At 41.1% G+C, this 20,647-nt stretch overlaps 1 protein-coding gene and 1 long non-coding RNA gene across 4 annotated transcripts in view; both read left to right on the top strand.

The window, feature by feature from the left end:
• The window catches only part of top2b (DNA topoisomerase II beta), a 43,465-nt gene that overhangs the window by 21,574 nt on the left and 1,244 nt on the right, over nt 1–20,647 (top strand). For 2 of the 3 annotated variants that reach the window (XM_007558438.2, XM_007558439.2), the window contains 33 exons: nt 411–501; nt 3,014–3,077; nt 3,936–4,081; nt 4,416–4,513; nt 5,577–5,789; nt 5,986–6,159; nt 6,231–6,332; nt 6,459–6,596; nt 6,683–6,821; nt 6,931–7,088; nt 8,189–8,314; nt 8,393–8,503; nt 8,587–8,692; nt 8,774–8,883; nt 9,695–9,787; nt 9,882–9,996; nt 10,076–10,197; nt 10,567–10,715; nt 11,227–11,458; nt 12,333–12,467; nt 12,649–12,849; nt 12,946–13,141; nt 13,221–13,312; nt 13,417–13,572; nt 14,424–14,507; nt 14,917–15,111; nt 15,195–15,312; nt 15,393–15,551; nt 16,844–17,054; nt 17,140–17,222; nt 18,946–19,041; nt 19,118–19,258; nt 19,341–19,426. In XM_007558438.2, coding sequence (XP_007558500.1) covers nt 411–501; nt 3,014–3,077; nt 3,936–4,081; nt 4,416–4,513; nt 5,577–5,789; nt 5,986–6,159; nt 6,231–6,332; nt 6,459–6,596; nt 6,683–6,821; nt 6,931–7,088; nt 8,189–8,314; nt 8,393–8,503; nt 8,587–8,692; nt 8,774–8,883; nt 9,695–9,787; nt 9,882–9,996; nt 10,076–10,197; nt 10,567–10,715; nt 11,227–11,458; nt 12,333–12,467; nt 12,649–12,849; nt 12,946–13,141; nt 13,221–13,312; nt 13,417–13,572; nt 14,424–14,507; nt 14,917–15,111; nt 15,195–15,312; nt 15,393–15,551; nt 16,844–17,054; nt 17,140–17,222; nt 18,946–19,041; nt 19,118–19,258; nt 19,341–19,426 — 4,440 coding nt within the window. Of the gene's footprint in view, nt 1–410; nt 502–3,013; nt 3,078–3,935; nt 4,082–4,415; nt 4,514–5,335; nt 5,362–5,576; nt 5,790–5,985; nt 6,160–6,230; nt 6,333–6,458; nt 6,597–6,682; nt 6,822–6,930; nt 7,089–8,188; nt 8,315–8,392; nt 8,504–8,586; nt 8,693–8,773; nt 8,884–9,694; nt 9,788–9,881; nt 9,997–10,075; nt 10,198–10,566; nt 10,716–11,226; nt 11,459–12,332; nt 12,468–12,648; nt 12,850–12,945; nt 13,142–13,220; nt 13,313–13,416; nt 13,573–14,423; nt 14,508–14,916; nt 15,112–15,194; nt 15,313–15,392; nt 15,552–16,843; nt 17,055–17,139; nt 17,223–18,945; nt 19,042–19,117; nt 19,259–19,340; nt 19,427–20,647 lie in introns of those variants that run through there. The other variant, XM_007558440.2, reaches the window with a different exon arrangement.
• Nucleotides 13,665–14,225, top strand: LOC107836913 (uncharacterized). Its single transcript, XR_001662887.1, has 2 exons — nt 13,665–13,797; nt 13,832–14,225. It is a non-coding gene; the product is annotated as an uncharacterized LOC107836913 (long non-coding RNA).

Below are 20,647 nucleotides of genomic sequence, written 5' to 3'. Positions count from 1 at the left end.
AAAAAACACGCGCACACCCACACACACGCACACAAACACACACATGCACACACACACACCATGTGTTTCATTTCAGAATATTTCTGACTTTTCAAGAGGGAAAATTCATGTAATGTCTATTAAAGCAGTTTTTTAAAAAGCAATCTACTGTATCATGGTGGCATATAAAAAAATGATTGAACAACGCAAAAGGTTCTGTGATGGTTGGCTGTTTAACAAAGTCTCTTAACACAGAGTCTTATGTCTCAGGTCCATTTGTCAGTTTTAGACAGTAAAACCTGATTATGAGAAATTGTGTCAATTCACCTTAAATAGTTCCTTTCCGCAGTCGCTGCCTTTGAACACAATTGACTCTTTGAGTTGGATGTTTTCTGTTTCTTTTTATTCATTTAACCTTTGTACTTTTTCAGCAAATGTGGGTGTTTGATGAAGATGTTGGAATGAACCAGAGGGAAATCACCTACGTTCCTGGACTCTACAAAATCTTTGATGAAATTCTTGGTAAGAGAATCTGAGGTGTCGTTTAGAGTTACCCTCCCAAACGCAAACTCTGTTTTATTTTTACCTGCCAGCTTTTATCTAGTCTGTCATTTTAATTGCACAGCTCAACAACATGAACAGTGTTAGGGTGTAATGAAGCATGTTGCAATAAGCAATTAATCACATGACAAATTAAAATGAACTCGATAATTTTCAGTCTTATGATTAATATTTTTTTGAAGATCAATTTTGGTTAGGGGTAGGTTTAGGGTTACAATCCATTTTTTTAGGATACCGGTTTTGTGTGGTTTTTATTTTTATTTTATTAATTGTTTTTAGTTGGTGTGTCTTGTTTTGGATATTTAAAACATATTCCAGTTCCAGTGTTAAGTGTTCTTTACAAAATTAAACTTTATTCCTTTTTGAGGGGGTAAACTCTCATTATTATTCCATTGTCAATATTTTTACTTGAAAATGTTGTCAAAACAACAATATTATTATTTATCACAATAATTACTGGCACAATTTATCATCCAGTAAAATTTGTTTTCATGACAGGCCCAGATGGGCTTAATTTTATTGCCAGCAATTTAAACATTGTGTTCGTTTGGTTTTTTCTTGTTGTATATCAGTTTCACTGTGAAATGATCTCTTGAACAGTGAGTCTTAGTATCTGTTTCATTTTCCCACGCCTCAGAAGTGATGGAATGTGGAAATCCCTTTAAATTTAGCTGCAGTTCCCTTCCTATGGACTTTAAAATGACTGTGAATAAGTTCTAAAGTGTGACAGACTGGTCAGGTATGGTTTTATTGCTGAGAGTCACTGTTTTTATTTCAGCCATGAAAAGCTCAGCAGCTGTTGGAACCCTCACAAAGCAGCTGGGGTAGAGTTCACATTAACATTTGAGCTACACAGACGAGGAAATGTCTCACACCGGACAATTTACAGATCCAGAGGACAAGTTACTCACATAGCTCAGCTGTGTATCTAATTAATAGAGGACATTGTAGTGACCTCTAACATTTGAATATTTTACACTATATTTTAAACAGAGAGATGTTTATACATACAATAAGTTACAGTTGCTGCTGTTATGTTTACAACTCAGGGCTCTTATTAACAGAATATTTTCCATAGTTGGCAGGTTTTAAAAAAAAAATGCAACGGAATAATTTCAGGCCCGTCTCCATTTTGACAGATTACAATTTACACTTTCGATCATACTTGGTGCAGAAGCCACAGACATTACGCATTTACGCACAAAGTGCATGGTGAAGGTAAAATCCTTTCTGAATATCATCTCTGACAAGGACACTGAACTAAATGCATCTTGCTGACCAGGAGTTGACAGCCTGAAGGAGTTACGGTCAGCATGCTCTGGAGCGCGTCTGGTTCTAAAGTACATTCCACACTTTGGCTGAAGAGACGTGTTTAACGAGCATATAGTACATACAGAACAGAGAAAACTGCATTCTATGTTGTGTTAATCTATTTATATTCTAAATAGAGGAGCAGGCAGTTTATCTTTCTGAGGAAAGAATTTAAGGTGCAGAAGTTAATTAGACTTCTGCACTTCTGCTCCACTCAGTAGCAGTGGAGATAGAATCCTTTTTATCACACATCGTAGATGGTTTGCTCTCGACTCATCCTGAAGTTACAAGTGACAACATGGAGCTGGAAGATGTTAAAGCTGAAAACGGGAGAAGTAACACTACTTACCCAAACGGGGGTCTGAAAATGAAAACAGTAAAACTTTTTTTTAAAAGGACTTATTGGCTTTAGTGGCCTTTATTTGATTGTGAATTGACAGGAAAGATGGTACTGAGAGAAGGGGAAGACATGCAGCAAAGGTTGCCAGGCCGGGAATCAAACCTGCGATGGCCACGTCGAGGACCAAGGCCTCCATATGTGGGTTGTGCTTAACCCCTGTGCCACCACAGCACCCCGAAAGCAGTAAAACCTTAATTAAAATAACGTGTGGCTTAATTCAGCCTGGAGCCTCTTATTAGAGTTGGGTTGGACTCAGACACAATGTCCATGGACTCGGTCCGGGTCGGTTTAGAGTTTTTAGATCCGATCTAAACTCTAGCTCACATTTCTCCTTCAGTCACTGTCCAGGAGGAAGTTGGCTTGAGGTGGTGAGACACTCATAGTTTAACTGGAGTCGATTCATTTTGATTCATATGTAGCTATTGGGGCCACAGTCAACGGTTCTTGATGATGGACAGCAGAAAAGTGTACCTCTGTTACAGCTTCTGGAGAGGGTTTTTTTTTTTACCAAACACAAAACAGAAATCCTCCAACCGCTAAAATATGACACCACTCCGTTTTTGTTTCCATTTCGTGAAGAAGGAAGTTGCGCTCAGTGTCTTCCTCAAAGGTTTTCATGTCATTTCCTTCAGTGGTTCTTGGTGCAGCACCACCACAGGTGAGTGGGGAAACAGGTTTTTCAAGAGGTTTGGTTGGTTTGACACAGAGCAGAGAGAAAGAGAACCACTCTACATTCTAAATGTTGTTTTCTTCTTCTGACAGTCAATGCAGCAGACAACAAACAAAGGGACAAGAACATGACTACCATCAAGGTCAACATTGACCCGTGAGTATCTCCATTACTTTATTAACATAAGCGGTTTTGTGTCAGTAAGGGGGCAGATCTGTTTGTTGAAGGAAAACTGTTGTATCATCTGTCATCAGCTGTGCTCTCTGGTCAGTAGCTGTATAACTGCTGCTGTGCCAGGTGTGTCCTCATCTGACTCTTGAGCTGCCTGATGAATAATCTCATTAAACCTGCCTCATCCTGGTCTCTGCAGCTGATGTGCTTACACAGAGATGATGATAATGATGCTGATGCTTCTTTTCTACTTTTCCAAGCCTTCATGGTGGATGTGAACACTTGGATCATATTTAAATTGTCTTTAATCTGGACACAAAGACCTTTTAATTTTATAGTAGTAATGTCTCCCTTTACCCAGAGACATTATGCAACCGAGTTTTGAAAAGATCTGATTACTAACTACTTACCTTTCCATATTTGCCCTGCAGCCACAAGTTGACTGTAGGGATGGATACTGAAATGTTCTGGTTTTATGTCTCTGTGTGTTACTTTTTTATATTCTGTTATAAAACTAAAGACAGGAAGATGATCTCAAGGCGCAGCAGATGCATTGTTTAAGAATGCTCCTCTTGTTTTAATTAAAATACTTTAAAAATGTATTTCTGTGCAAGAAGGAGTCATCTTGTGAACTATAAATGTGTTAGATCCTACCCTGATCACAATTTTTTGTTCTCCATGTAAGGATTTGACTGCCGTAACTGTTTAAGTGTTTTCACAATTTGCTGAATGAATCTCAGAGCATTTTGTTTATGGTAGCAATTCCAGATTATTACTACTATTATTAAAAGTGAAACTTGCAATGGATGATTGAGTGATTTTTTTTTTCCCTGTCTTCCCCAGTGAGTCCAACACCATCAGCATCTGGAACAACGGTAAAGGCATTCCTGTGGTGGAGCATAAGGATGAGAAGATGTACGTCCCAGCTCTCATTTTCGGCCACCTGCTCACCTCCAGCAACTATGATGATGATGAGAAGAAGGTCACAGGTAAAACATCAGTCAGGACAGGGATGGTCCAGTCAAAGCAATTCTTTCATTAGTCAGTTCATCCAAATCCACCAAGATTCTCAACTTTGTATAAATACTAAATATAAGGCTGCAGCTAACAACAGCAATTCAATCTATTAATTATTCTGATGATGAATTAATTAATGGCACGCTCTACAGATTTTTCATTTTAGCATTTTTTTAAATTCAGAATTATAAATACATCTTTGCTCCATTTTGTTTTTCTTGCCGTACTGCCTGCATTACTGGATCTAAGCTTAGCTGAGCCATGAAAGTTTAACTGGATCAGTTCTGACTGTTGGTCTGTGTCCAGGTGGAAGGAACGGATACGGTGCTAAACTCTGCAACATCTTCAGTACCAAGTTCACAGTGGAAACTGCCTGCAAAGAGTACAGACACAGCTTCAAACAGGTGGGCTGCAGGGGAGAGAGCTCTGGTAATGTTAGCATCTAGAAGAGTGATGCCTTCACAGGCACACACACACACAGACACACACCATCCCTAGAAGGAAAAACAGTCCTTGAAAATGAGGGTTAATCATAATCTATATAATTACTATGTTCTCCAAAAACATCACAATCTAATCTTTTTCAGAAATCGTCCAGCAGTAAGAAGTGATTTTAATTTTGCTTCAAAATGTAACTGGTATGAAAATGTAATAATTAGTTTTTTTTAGCTAGTCAGTGACAAAGCCAATCAGAGAGCAGAATGGGGTTTGGAGCAGTTCATTAAAACTCGTCTCCACAAACATTTGTTCACACAGTTTGAACTGGCAGTTTGTGGCCTTCAACCATCGTCACTTTGAAATGGTCTGACATGAATGATTTTTAAGCAGACTCTGGACTCCACCGTTGCAGTGGATGGAGATTTTTATCCCCAGACTACATTAACATCCCACTAACAGCAGCCTAGAGAGACTAAAATGTGACAGTTTTTCTCTCAAAAATCCATAAATGTCTTCAGTCCCTGTGACCGGAGCAACACCAGCAGGCTTTCAAACCTCAGTGAAAATACTGATTCATTTAAGGGTCTTGTCGGTTGTTTGCCTATGTGGTACTTGAATACTTTTACAATAGTTGAATACTTTCTAGTTTTTCTACTGTCATTATAAGACAGTTTAGTATCTTAAAGACAATGTTTAGTTTATTCCTTTATCTAATTTTAGCCCATTTTGAAGCAGTATCTTCCCCGGTGGCTTTTGATTTGTGAGTGAAGTAACTGCTGTTTTTGTAGGCGTCTGAAATGCTGTCAGATTTAAGGTAAGACTGTTCTTGTCACAATTTGGTGGCAGCACAGCTGCGGGGGTCACGGGGTGATTTCCTCTCTATTTATGAGACATGGACAAATTGCACATTATAAGTCTAGGGTGTGTAAGAATTGTGCACCTCAATGTGTAGGCAGGTTTAACATGCTGTGTGTCAAAGTTGTTTGCAGAAACAACAGGTGTGTTACAGTGTGTGTGACCCCTCTTCAGACATGGCAGAACAATATGACCAAGACATCTGACCCCAAGATCAAATTCTTCGACGGAGAAGACTTCACCTGTGTGACGTTCCAGCCAGATCTAGCCAAGTTCAAGATGGACAAGCTGGACAAAGATATCGTAGCCCTTCTCACCCGCAGAGCGTATGATGTAGCCGGCTCCTGCAGAGGAGTTAAAGTCTCTCTGAATGGCAAGAAGCTGCCTGTAAGTCTCTCTCAATGTAGATTCCTCTCTGGATCTTTCTTTCACCACATCTATCCGTCTAATAATTGAATGTTGTTGTTTATTCCTGCTTAGCTGACTATGTCTATTCACACTCCAAGTAGTCCTTTCCTTTCCATTTATGAGCGCAGCAGATGTCTGATGATGTGCGCTCTATCTGTCCTCTCGTTCATTAAAGGTGAACGGTTTCCGCAGCTATGTGGATATGTACGTAAAGGACAAACTGGATGAGACGGGCGTTCCCCTGAAGGTGATCAATGAAACTGTGAATGAACGCTGGGAGGTTTGCCTCACCATGAGCGAGAAGGGTTTCCAGCAGATCAGCTTTGTGAACAGCATCGCCACCACAAAGGTATGGACATTTCAGATGGAAAACTGGAAAAGTTAAGAAAAAGATGGATTAACGCGGAGACTGTGTTTCAGGGCGGCAGACACATCGACTATGTAGTGGAGCAGATTGTGGCGAAGCTTATCGAAGTGGTGAAGAAGAAGAACAAGGCTGGAGTGTCAGTCAAACCTTTCCAGGTGGCTGCACAGAGTACTTTAGAGATTTAAGATCTTTAAAATCGTCTTCCCAATAATTTTAAAGGCATATTATTGGAAAGATTTGCCTTTAAAACAGTTTAATCTCCGTTTTTATTTGGCTATCAGGTGAAGAACCACATCTGGGTTTTTGTGAATGCACTGATTGAGAATCCAACGTTCGACTCTCAGACCAAAGAGAACATGACTCTGCAGACCAAGAACTTTGGCTCCAAGTGTCTTCTGTCTGACAAGTTCATACGAGCTGTAAGGATCGTTTGACTTACTTTCAGCTCCACACGCTTCTGATTCATGGTTTAGAGCTTGAAACGCCTCGCCTTTGTCACCCACAGGCCACCAACTGTGGGATCGTGGAGAGCATACTGAACTGGGTGAAGTTCAAAGCTCAGACACAGCTGAACAAGAAGTGTTCTTCTGTGAAGTACAGCAAGATCAAAGGCATCCCTAAGCTGGATGACGCCAATGATGCAGGTGTGTTTTCTGGAACGATCTGCTTTCGTCTTTATCCGAACCAGCTGCATGGCTTCAAATCCCACATCTTTCCTCTGTATTAATTCATGTTGGTGTGTGTTGTTTGTAGGTGGCAAACACTCCTCTGAATGCACTCTGATCCTCACTGAGGGAGACTCGGCCAAGTCCCTGGCCGTGTCTGGTCTAGGAGTAATCGGTCGGGACCGCTATGGAGTGTTCCCACTGAGAGGCAAGATCCTGAACGTTCGAGAAGCAACTCACAAACAGGTGGGGGGCTCAGTGGGGACGCCTGCAGAATAAAACCCAGAGTGAATCATGTTCAGTGGCCAACAAACTGGGAAAGGCCTGGTGAATTGTTTGGTAAAAATGGTCAAAATCATTGGGAAAGTATCACCTTCAAAAACATCCTAAAAAGGAAAATACAATATAAGTTTAAGGGTAAATAAAACAGCCATACGAAAGTCAAATCATATGTCCAGCATCCAGCTGACCTAGAACAAAAAAATGACACCAAACACAGATCAACGCCTAGGTTCACTGTGTGATACACAGCACATTGGACCATAATTGATACATTGGGAATAACAGCAAAGTCTGACCAAGGTCATCCAAGAATGGCATTAAACCAGTTGGGATTCCTCCTGGTGTTTTCTTTATTTATCATAAATTAGGTATTGTAGGAAACTGAGATAAATAAGTCAGAGATTTCTACTGTCAGAATTTTGACAATGTTTACTTTTCTTACCTGCTATTTGATTCCTTATGACATTTTTGTTTAGCTGTTCCAGCCTATTTTGTGCTTCATAAACACTAATACTCAAACTAGCACCCCATCAGTAAATTCCTCAGTGACCAGTTCTAGTATTTACATTCTTTCTGGACATGTAGTAAATAATTAAGGTATTGATTTCTAACATTGTCTGCTGGTCCAGAATGATAACCCTGGTGGTAGGGGGCAGTATCGTTTATCATTTAATGGGAACAGCACTTCTCATATGAATGCTAATTAATCTTTTTCAACAAATTTTGATTAATGTAAAAAAAAAAATAATACAGTTATCAGAAATATTATTTTTACTATTTCTACAATGTTTGTTCCACAAGAGCGTCAATAAACATCAGTAAAATTGAAACCAAGATTAAGTGTAGCTTCTGTGTGCAGCTCAGTGACATAAATCACATTTCTTTGAGTGAGTGGTGTCCTGAAGAAGCCTGTCTCAAATGAAAACGTTTCTCAACATCGTTTGTGCTTGTGGTGCTCCTCAAAATGGAAGAACAAAGAAATCATCTCAAACATTAAGTGTAAAAAGATTTGAATAGATAAAAGTGCTGTAGTATTTGGAATGAAATTTTTTTCTGTTTACCAGATAATGGAAAACGCAGAGATAAACAACATCATCAAAATCGTTGGATTGCAGTACAAGAAGAGCTACGATGACCCAGAGTCTCTGAGGACGCTGCGCTACGGCAGGATCATGATCATGACTGACCAGGTGACTTTCCTCTGGACCTTACTGCTGAAAGGCTAACGCCAGCTCTGCAAGTCATAACAACATGTTGTTTTCTAATAGGACCAAGATGGCTCCCACATCAAGGGTCTACTCATTAACTTCTTCCACCATAACTGGCCCTCCTTGCTGAAGCACACATTCCTGGAGCAGTTCATCACTCCTATAGTGAAAGTAAGATGTTTATGGATGTCATGGTGAACTTCAGAGCATGTTAGCAGATGCATGCAGGTGAATGAAGGCCTTCTGCTCTGCAGGCGACCAAAAACAAACAGGAGCTGGCCTTCTACAGCCTCCCAGAGTTTGAAGAGTGGAAGAAACAAACAGAGAATTTTAAAACCTGGCATATAAAATACTACAAAGGTTTGTTACCTTTAACTCAGTACCCAAGCAAACAATCTTGTTTGATTACGTTTTAATTTGATAATCCAACCCATGTTTCAGGTTTGGGAACAAGTACAAGCAAAGAGGCAAAGGAATACTTTGCAGACATGGAGAGGCATCGAATCACCTTCAGATACAACGGTGCTGAGGACGACGCTGCCATCACTCTGGTAGGTTTAACCTGACTGTCTGCTGCTGCCGCTGCTGTGCAAAGAATAACCAGGCTGGTAAAAACTAGGGAGGCACTGACCCACCCACTTTTCACTTCCAATACTGATACAGATATCTGAGGTCTAGAACTGGTCTAGAACAGAAAAACAGCTGAATTGACTTAAAACTCTACTCCTAATTCCACTGACTGACCAAATTAAAGTTTCTGTTTTTACATATTTTAAGCTACTGGTGGATTTAAGTGTGGTATACTGCAGAGTTATCAAATCAATTTGTAAGTCTGAATTGACTTAAAACATAAAATTTTTTTAACACAGACATAAACATACTGACTTACAAATGTAAGTTGGTATGTTTACTGCTGTCCTGGTGCAGCACACTGTACTGGTGTGCTGCACCAGGACAGAACACTTAAATCCACCAATAACTTCACAAGCTTGGTCAAACATGTAAAAACATCTTTAATTTGTTCAGTCAGTGGAATTGGGAGCATAACAGCCAATGGAAAATTAAATTAATACTACTTTGGTCAAACGTAAAAATAAACTACACCAAACCTTCTTTCAAATGGTTCAGAAAATGCAATTAGAAAGTCTAAATCTACTATAAGATAAATAATAAAGCATGACATCGCCCAGAGCATAAAGCATAGAATTAGACTGAATAGATCTGCCCTCATTTACAAAGCATATTGTGACTAACACCCGATATAGAGTGTTTTTCACTATCTGGATCGATCCACGTGTTCTAGTTAAAAATCCAACAGGTGTTGTTGGTGAGAGCTAGCTAACAATGACTGTGTGTGTCCAGGCCTTCAGTAAGAAGAAGACAGATGACAGGAAGGAGTGGCTGACCAACTTCATGGAGGACAGACGGCAGAGGAGGATGCACGGCCTGCCGGAGGTTGGCATCGTCATTCAGCTGCTCTATGAGCTACACACACTCAGACTCAGTAAAAAACAAACAAACTGGCTGTAACAATAATTCTCTTTTTCAGCAATACCTTTATGGAACTCAGGCCAAACATCTGTCGTACAATGACTTCATCAACAAGGAGCTGATTCTGTTTTCCAACTCAGACAATGAGCGGTCCATCCCATCCCTGGTCGACGGTTCGTCAGCATTCTGCCTCTGAGCTTTAACACGATGTTAGGATTATGTGTGATGAGCTGGACGTGTGTGTTGTTTTAGGCTTGAAACCGGGTCAGAGGAAGGTTCTGTTCACTTGCTTGAAGAGGAATGACAAGAGAGAAGTGAAGGTGGCCCAGCTGGCTGGTTCTGTGGCTGAGATGTCTGCCTACCATCATGGAGAGGTAGAGGCAACTCATGGAATAAGCAAGGTTATGTTGTGAAGCATAACCTGCTTCACAACAAACTTCAGTGTATTTTATTGGGATTTTAAAGCATAACTATGAAGTAAAAAGATGGTGAGCAGAGTGGGAGAACTGTCTTCCATGTTTCTGATGCTGCATACTTCTCTTGCCTTACCTTACCTTCTTTAACATTTTTCGTCCTTAACGACAAGAGTTTTGGAGTTCACGACTCTTACTTTAGCTGTGCATCACTGCAGCTCTTGACTCTTCCTATTCACTGAAACATGAGCATGAGCCAGGAGTCATGACTAGCCTGTAGTCTGCAGTGGTGCTCAGTAAGTCAGCTTCTACTTCCCGTCTGCCTTGCAGCAAGCTCTCATGATGACCATTGTGAACTTAGCCCAGAACTTTGTGGGCAGCAACAACGTGAACATCCTGCAGCCTCTGGGTCAGTTTGGTACTCGCATTAATGGAGGCAAAGATGCTGCCAGCCCCCGTTACATCTTCACCATGCTCAGGTAAGGCAGTAATTCTGATCTTTTTTATGTCCTGTTTGTTTATTAAAAGATCCATCACAAACAGTTACCTGGTTGTGATTTATGATACAACATGCCATAAATATTCCATTACAGCATAATGACTGACTGCAACGCAGGATTTATTGGTTAGAATATTACAACAGTAATATGTTCTGTCTGCACTAGATCAGAGAGGGTTGGATGTGTTGGAATGACAGGTGTGAAATCAGTAGATGCAGAATTACATTCATGCAATATTAATATAATATTTCACAATAATATTGCCATTCCATGATTTCTTAATATGGAGCAGCAGTAGTGTGTGTATCTTTGTTTAGTCACAGCCTTCAGACTGATTGAGTCACTGAGGCTGGCTGGATTCATGACTTTAGTCACTCGGTATTTTATTGAAATAGGTTATTAAATGAGTTTTGAGTTTTCTCCACACCCAGAAAGAGACTAGACATGTTCCTGTTCTTCCTGGTTTCCTAATGGTCTTTTCTCCCTCCAGCCCCCTGGCCAAGCTGTTGTTCCCAGCGGTGGATTTCAATCTGCTCAAGTTTCTGTACGATGACAACCAGAAGGTGGAGCCAGAGTGGTACATTCCCATCATCCCCATGGTGCTGGTGAACGGAGCTGAGGGCATCGGGACAGGCTGGGCCTGCAAGATCCCAAACTACGACCCCAGAGAGATCGTTAACAACATCAACAGAATGCTCAACCACCAGGACCCCTTACCCATGGTAAAACTAAACACAACAGACAGAAAGAAACTATTACTGTTTTTTTTTTTTTTAAGAGAAACCAGTGGACTTTGACCAATGAAACTTCAAATGTGACTCCTATCAATCAAAGCAGTTCAGGTCAAACAGATAAACTATATTGAGCATTTAATGACACAACAAGCTGATTATTTGCAGAAAAGATTTTAAAAATGGCAGTAACCAACATTTGAGAAGATATCTTAGGATTTATAGGATCTCCAAGTCTGTTAGTCTAGGGATGTTATTTTAAACATCAGCAGTAATGTGGAAATTGTTAATATGGTTCTTGACAGTACCAAATATTATTTATGTATTTTATTTTTTGTTGTATATTTTCGTCAAGATATTTGTATTTTTTCTGAAACAAATGTAAGTCAAACGCTCTGGAAAAAACCAGGTAACTACAGTGTATCCTAGGAAACAGGCAACATATTGTCAGTAATTTTTTTCTTTCTGGTTCTGTCAGGAAACATTGCTACTATAGGGTTGCACTGATCGATTGGGCCTTATTTTTAACATTTTGTGTGACCAGTGATTCTTAGATTTGAAGCCAATCTTTTCTGTAAATCAGCTCTGCTGTGAGAGAGGGCTGACTGACTGACTGACTGACTGACCCCCCACCAGGTTACAGTTAACTCCAGTCATCCACTGTTGTCAACTTACTGGCACTTCACACCCCTCTGACACCGTCAGTTATGAAAAAGATGGTTTTGGCCAAAATCAATATCAGTGGATGAGACTTTTTAAAAATCAGTGCTCGGCCAGTTCGGTGCAGCTCCAAAGAAAGACCATTTCTTCATCAGCTGTTCCCAGACTAATACTTGTATGTTTGCTTGTTGTGTTGTGAAACCAGCTTCCCAGTTACAAAAACTTCAAAGGGCTGATCCATGAACTGGGCCACAACCAGTACCTGGTCAGTGGAGAAGTGTCTGTCATCGACAAAAACACCATCGAAATCACAGAGCTTCCCGTCCGGACCTGGACTCAGGTACAGCCAGGCTTCCTTTAGCTCATGTTCCTGAACCAGGAAGTGTTTTTGTCTCTGTGTGTCATTTGACGGGTGGGTAACAGAGTGGCTAGGCTTGCATGGTGGCTGCTGTGTGTTTAGTTGGTGGTGTGTGATTGACGTGTTCCTCCCAGTGATTGTGGCCCGTCTGTGATGTGTTCAGGCCTATAAGGAATCTGTGCTGGAGCCCATGCTGCAAGGGACTGACAAGACTCCAGCTCTCATCTCTGACTATAAGGAGTATCACACAGACTCCACGGTGAAGTTTGTGGTGCGCATGTCTGAGGAAAAGCTGGCCCAGGCCGAGGCTGTCGGCCTCCACAAGGTCTTCAAGCTGCAGTCCAGCCTCACCTGTAACTCCATGGTAACCACAGCATCCCTGCCTTTCACAGACATTTTCCTTCTTTATGATCCTGATGTCACATGATGCCCAACACTGTAATGATGTTGGTACTTCTAGGTGCTGTTTGACCACATGGGCTGTCTAAAGAGGTATGATTCAGTCCAAGACATCCTCAAAGAGTTCTTTGAGCTCCGCCTGCACTACTACAAACTGAGGAAGGACTGGTTGCTAGGCAGCCTGGGGGCCGAGGCCTCCAAACTCTCCAACCAGGCTCGCTTTGTGCTGGAGAAAATCGAAGGGAAAATCTCCATTGGTGAGCTAGGGACTGTTGACTCAGTTAGAACTCAGTTTTCTGAAAGGAGCTGATTCCATTTCTTTTTTTTTCTCAACAGAAAATAAATCCAAGCGTGAACTCATCCGAATGCTGGTGCAGAAAGGTTACGAGTCAGATCCTGTTGCTGCTTGGTCCAAAGCTCAAGAGAAGGTACGGCAGAGCTCTAGAGTGACTCGTTCCTCTAGAGAGGTAGTAAACCAGATGTTGGGTGAGATTGAGGTGCTAGATGATGGAATGTTGGACTTCTCTGATAGGCTCAGGAAGAAGACGCTCCTGATGGGAATGAGAGCGACAGCTCGGTGGATTCCAGCTCCACTTCAGGTCCCAACTTCAACTACATTCTCAACATGCCTCTGTGGTGCCTGACTAAGGAGAAGGTGGATGAGCTGCTCAAGCAGAGGGACCACAAGGTACTACTTCTCCTCCTCGTTTTCCTCTGTCAGCTCATCTGTCTTTTCATCAGATTAGTTATGACTTTATGGTTTTAATAGTTCTACAGTTTTTTTCTTAGTTTCAAACATATTTATTTTTGACATCGTTTTCAATTCAGTTTTCTTTTCATTACTCTTTAACCCTTTGTTTGCTAGTTTAGTTCAGATTTCACTTGTTTCTGACATTCACTTTTTGCAGTGAATGTCAGAAACTGCAAAAAGTTTCTGACATTCCAAGTTAGATACCAAGGGAAAGACTGAACCAAAAATAAATAAATCACAAACCATAACAAAGTTTAAGACTTGTTAATTTAGGACAAATGAACAACCATGTTAGTCACAAAAAACATCCAGCAAAGGATCTTTCAAAACTTGGGAAAACCCAACAGCAGCCAGGCTCTTTAGAGTTTTTAATGAGGAATTTTAAGGTTGGTGGGATTTTCCCCTTTAATAAAGTCCCTCATACTTGATCTTGTTTTTATCTAAACATTTATATTCACACTAATCCCAAATTGGACTCTGACACTTTCTCCCAACGTGCTGACATGACACTAGATGTGGATGGATCAACAGCAACATGGATTACATGATTTATATACTGCCATCTGCTGGCACAATGTGGGACAGCAAGATTAAAAGAAAAACAACTGCCAGAAACTTGACTTGTTTCTGGTAGTAACAAATGTTTTTCTTTTACTTTTAGTTTTTGTTAGTTGTTAGTCATTAACTGTAACGGCCTTTTATTAAATATATTTGGTTTCAAAGAGAAATCTTAATCTCTTACTGATTAGCTGATCAGAGTTTGGGTGTGTTGTGTTGTGCTTGTGCAGAGAAGTGAACTGAATGATCTGCAAAGGAAAAACTCTGAGGATCTATGGAAGGAGGACTTGGCCGTCTTCATCGAAGAACTCGATGTAAGTCTTGTCTTCTGACCTTTTTTTTTAATAATTCTTAAACACAAACAGTTAAATCCGTGCCTTTGTTGATTTTCATTGTGTATCAGTAATCTGTTTTTAAGCTCCATTATCTCTGGTGTTTCTTTAGCTGATTTAGCTTGTGACCAGCAGGGGGAGCACTGACTCAATAAGTTTCACATGCCTGTTAGAAGCTAAATAACACTGGTTTAGAGCTGCAAGTGTTACATAACTTTTTGTGAAAAGACAACTTGAATATTTGTAATAAACATCTTTGATAGGAAATTTGTGATAATTTTTAAAGAACCGCCATTTTATTTCTGCTTTTAATACCTGTAGGTAAAAATTGTAACTTGTCTGTTGTGTTAATAACAGTTGTGCTAATTATTTTCTGTTTTTCCCTGGGCAGAATGTTGAGAGCCAGGAGAGAGAGGAGCAGAACGCAGGGAAGGCCATCAAGCTGGTGAAGGGCAAAGTGGGGAAGCCCAAAGTGAAGAAGATGAACCTGGAGGAGACGCTGCCCTCCCCGTTCGGCCGCAGGGTGGACCCGCCTACTCAGCCAATCAAGTCTGATGCTGCCAAGAAGTTGACCAAGAAGAAAAAGGTAATGACACTGGGGTTGTCTGTGGACATGCAGACGTAAAAACATCTGCCGTCCAGAATGGTCACAGACTGTTTTGTTGTCAGGGCGACTCTGATGCAGCTGTGAAGTTGGAGTTTGAAGATGACGGCGACGGAGTAACTGGAGAGAACGCTGTAGCCAAACCCAAAGCTCCACGAGTCAAGAAGGAGAAGAAGGAGCCAGGTCAGAACCAGAGCGCCACATGACATCCTTCCTGTCTGAAGGAAGAGCTCTGACTCCACTTCCTGTTTCCTGTTGCTCAGGAGCTCCCAGAGTGAGGAAGCCTCCAACTCCAAAAGGAGCTTCAGCTAAGAAGGTGAAGAAGAGAAACCCCTGGTCTGATGATGAGTCCAAGTCAGACAGCGACCTGGAGGACAACGAACCCGTCATTCCCAGAGAGACCAAGTCTCAGAGGGCCACAGGTAAACCACGCCACAGAGAGCTGCACCTGAACATAGCACCTGGTCTGATTCATTGTTTCCCTTCCATTTCAAAATGAAGAACTATTGCATAAAATCTCAATAAAACAACAGTAACAGTAGCCAGTTAGCTTAAAGTAGCGTAAATAGGAATTACAAAAATACATTCATTCAATAGAAACGCAGCAATTTTGAAAAGAGTTCATGAATGAGCCTGAATAAGACGTTGATGTCTCCTATTAATATATCTCATGTTAGTGTTTGCATCCATTGCAGCCATCATTTTCATGATTTACTGTGTAAACAGACTCATTCATTTTATTTCATTTCTTTTGAATTGAAACACTGCAATTGTAAACTCATCTTTTTTCAACATTAGCTGAATATTGAAAATGTTTTCAGAACTGCAATATACTTTATTGATCCCTAACAGGAAATTTATTTGTTCAGAAACTACTTCCATCCATATTTATATTGGCAAATATAAATGAATGGTTAGTCATAAAAAAGTGATAACACAAGTGTGAAATTACAAGTAATTTAAATATGATCTAAATATAGAATAAATTAAATGATTATAATAATACATTTTATTTATGAAACACTTTTTATGAAATTAAGATACTGTTCAGTTATAAAGATTAAAAATAACAAGAACAGCAACTGCAGGCAACCAGAAAAAATAGACAATAAAAGCAATTTCATAAAGATGGGTCTTGAGAATGGATAAATAAATTAAGAACAAATATGTGCATGGAAATATGAATCTGTAAACTTAAACATAAAGGCAGAGTTGGCCGTTGTAAAGTCTGATGGCTGCAGGCAGGAATGATCTCCTGTGGCTCCCATGTTACTGTGGTGCATTATGGTATATTGAGTCTCTGGCTGAAAGGTTTCCTGTATCTGGCAGCACATTATGCATCTTTTGTTTTTCACACATTTCTAACAGACTGTCCAGTGACAGCTGGACGGCCACATGGTGTGTGTCCTCAGTGTGTTTTAGCTCCAAAGCTGCCTCCGCTTGTGTATTCTGTCATCGTAACACATGAGAGCTCCTGTGTTGCACCTCCAGTCAACATCGGCCAACTTTGTTATCATGAGTGGTAGCGTTTGATCTTAATTCCCAGTGAGCACTTTGCTTTCAAACTGCCACCGGCCAAAAAAGAAGCCATTAGCTTTTGTCGGCTCCGGCTGTCTGATGCAACCCAAATGCAACTGAAATAATCAGAGCGCAACCACTGGAATCCATGGCAACCGTAATATGCTTTGACATGGATTCTGCTTTCATCCTCCAGCTTCCAAGCCAAAATACACGTTTGACTTCTCTGAGGAGGAGGAGGCGGACGAGGAGGAGAACGGAGACGACGACGTGGCCTCGTCCCCGGTGAGGTCAGTCAGAGACGACTTCGGCTTCTCAGACAACAAGGACCGTGATAGCGACCAAAACGAAGACGATGAAGAGGAGAACAACGAAGACTCCTTCTCTTCACCCATAAAGAAGCCCATGTAAGGTTTAGAAGTCATCTGCTGACGGATGACTCTTTCCTGCCCCGGTAAATCCTGCCAGCTAACCGTTTCTCCTCCTGTGAAGGCCCGCACCTGCAGCCAAGAAGAAGGAGAAACCCAGCATCTTCTCCTCCAAGTCAGCCTTCTCTGATAAGAGCAATGACAGTGGTGAGTTCCAGCAAATGTGCAGCCTGTCAGTCAATTGCATGAATTAAAATCACAAAATGAGGATGAGGTGGTTTTTCAGCCGTATCGACACAGAACTGCAGTGGAAACATTTTATTCACTTCACACAAGTCATATGATCAACAGCTGAATGTTACTACTGGTGGAAACAACAAAGACGTTCATAGGAAGTACCGTATTTTCCGCACTATAAGGCGCACCTTCAATGAATGGCCTATTTTAGGACTTTTTTCATACATTAGGCGCACCGCATTATAAGGCGCATAGAATAGACGCTTCATACTCTATTATTACACATCCACATTAATAAAGAAATGGTCCCCGAGTACTTTATATAGTAGGCTGGCCCAGTCGTTGTTTCACTCACGGTGTTGGTGTTGCGATATTATGCCCAACTGCTTTCTGGGTAACACAGACCAACGGACACGCTGCCGCTGCAGTCTCTGTCTCTCTTCCCCTGCCCCTCCCCCCCTTTAAATGTATTATCAAACTTTATTAACAAACCAGTGTTCTGACAACTATCCCAGCATGCACCGCGCACTACTTCTTCTACGGGGGAAAAAGAAGTTGGCGGCTGCTTACCGTAATGGACCAACTACGTAAGCAGCCTACTGCATGTCTGTGTAAACATGACGTCTTTCATTTCGATCTGAGTTAATTAGCGTAGCATTTCTGCCGGATTTTCACAACATATCAGCCACGACAATGGACAGGGGAACCAACAAGTTCATGTCATCTTTTTTGGACGACATCAAGGTGTTTGAGCCACTGGATGCCTCCAACATTGTGCGCGTCACAGCTAAAAGCTACCGATAGATGAGGAAAACAGCAGATCCTCACACCCTTAGCATAAATATAGCTGTGGACAAGATCACTGATGCCTATTGTTCTTGCAAGGCTGGGTAAGTCGGCATTCATGGTTTTGATGGTCCACAATGTACATTAGCATATGTTTACTACTGTAGCTTGTGTTTGTGAGACGGTCACGCACGTGGTAGCTGCACTGTGACCTAAAATGGGCATTAGCCAATGAAACGCGGCCCCTGTGGTAAGGTCCGTTGCTGGACCTGTTGTGGCTCAATATTGGTCCATATATAAGGCGCACCGGATTATAAGACGCACTGTCGGTTTTTGAGGAAATTGAAGGTTTTTAGGTGCGTCTTATAGTGCGGAAAATACGGTAGTATTAGGATTAGGATGATGGTTTGTTTTTGTTTTTTCGTACAGTGTACAGCTGACTCCACCAGAGCTCTCACAGCATCACGGTTCATAAAAAGTTGTGTGTCATGCCAAAGTCTTGAATCCATAATTCTTCTATAAAATCACCAACTACAATTTACCCAAATCATCGCATACGTAGCCCCTCCCAGGTTGGCGGGGCTTATTGCTCCAACGCCTGAATACTGACAGCTCCTCTGATTGGCTGATAGATGATGAGCGCTAGCTCCATGGCTGAATTATGAATATATCTCGTATAACTGTTTACATCTGTAAGTGCCATGGTTTTTAATGACTCATTACATTAAAAACCATGGTATTCACGTGGGATTTTAATTTAATTTCTTATTTAATGTAAACACAACAAATCCAAACTGGTGTTTTTTCAACATTAGCAGAATATAGACAAAGATTTGTGCACATTTGAGATGGAAGTGCAGCTATTGCTGCATGTTTGCTGACGTGTTGGACCCTGTGTGCTCTGCAGACGGCTCCAAGTCGGACAGCGACAATGACACCGGCCCAAAGTTCTCCACCTACTCCAGCAGCTCAGCGTTTGACAAAGCTTCGCCAGCAAAGAAAGGTAACGCCTCAGAAGCATCCAGCAGAGGGTGCTGTAGCATTGTGTGCTGTGTGTGACTTTTTATTTTTATGTTCAGCTGCAGCTAAGAAGCAAGCTGATGCTCCCAAAGCTAAGAAACCAGGAGCACCTAAAGCAAAGAAACCAGACAAATCCATCTGGGACTCTGACTCCGATACCGGAGACACCAGCACCAAGAAGCCAGCACCAGCTCTCAAAGGTACTGGGTTTTTAAGTTAAGATAGGCTGAAAACATCACATTGTTGGCAGTGAGGTCTGGTCACCATCTGGTGTGATTGCAGGTAAAGTTCGGGGGAAGAAGAGGAAGGGCTCTGGGTCTGAAGATGAGTACAGTCCGATGAAAAAAGCTCCAAAACCTGTGGGCAAAGTGAGTTTATCACATAACACAGCTACACTGTAGAAAAACACACTGACTGTCTGTTGATGTTGCTTCAGTATTTCTGCGTAATGTTCTTTCTTCATGATGCGTCTGGTTTGTTCTTCCTGCAGCAGAACAGAAAAGCTCTGTGGTCTGTTTCTCTCTATGTAACCATGGTAATCATTAGGGTGTAACCACATCTACAGCTCCAACAAACTCATGTCTTTCTGTGCTTACTTATCATTCCTTCATTGCTGTTTATGGTTCCTACTGGAAATCCAAAAATGCTGCCAAACATACTGGGACCCCAGTTTCTGCTCAGAGAGCAGAAACATTGTGATGTTTTCACATGACCATATCTGGGTCCTCTCCTTGTAATTATGGAAGTGGTGCCTTGAAATAAATCTAGATATTCTGAATTAACCTATCAGAAGCTTCCATAGCCATGGCATCATCATCAGGGCTTTATCAAATAGTGTAAAGTCATAAGTTTTAATGCATATAAACTTATGACTTTGAAGAATCTAAAAACATGTTTAAAAATTCTGTCTCATCAGCTGACAGTCTGATTCAGTGTTGGGTAAAATAAACATCTGCTTTCAATTGTAAAAACAAGATGATCTCCACGGCAGCTGAACAGCTGAACAGTCAAAATGTGATAAGCAAAAGGAAAGACTAGATTCTAATTTAACACATCAGATCCTGGTCCTGATGAGGAAAAATAACTAAAAAATCCTGCATAATTCAGGTTTAAAACAGTTTGGACACAACCAGCAATGTACAGCTTTACATCACAGACATAATAACCAACAAATGGACATATCATCTTTAAGATACTGAAGTTTATTCAATTTGGAACTTTTTAAAAAATGCAAGAGAAGGTTCCCAAATCTGTTTAAATGCAACAGGTTAGCTGTGTCCGAATTCAGGGTCTGCATCCTTCGAAGGACGGATTTGTAGGCCGATTACGTCATAGCGTGGCGACAAGGCCTGTCTGAATTCAAAGACTCCTTCAAATGCGTCCTTCTTTTCCCCAGATTTGAAGGATGGGTCCGGTGTATCCTTCACGGCCCACGATATCCCATAATTCATTGCGGTTTCCAACTGGGCATTCAGGCAGAGCGATAATGGCGGTGAATAGCGACAAATTATTTAGCTATATAACACTTTAAATGACACAACGTGATTTGGTTCAACGTTTTTAGGCGAGAATGTGTGTAAATCTCAAAT

The sequence above is a fragment of the Poecilia formosa genome, unplaced genomic scaffold (genome assembly GCF_000485575.1).
Source record: "Poecilia formosa unplaced genomic scaffold, Poecilia_formosa-5.1.2 Scaffold96, whole genome shotgun sequence".
Lineage (NCBI taxonomy): Eukaryota > Metazoa > Chordata > Actinopteri > Cyprinodontiformes > Poeciliidae > Poecilia > Poecilia formosa.
Note: the sequence above shows the minus strand (reverse complement) of the source record. Positions and strands in the feature narration are given on the sequence as shown.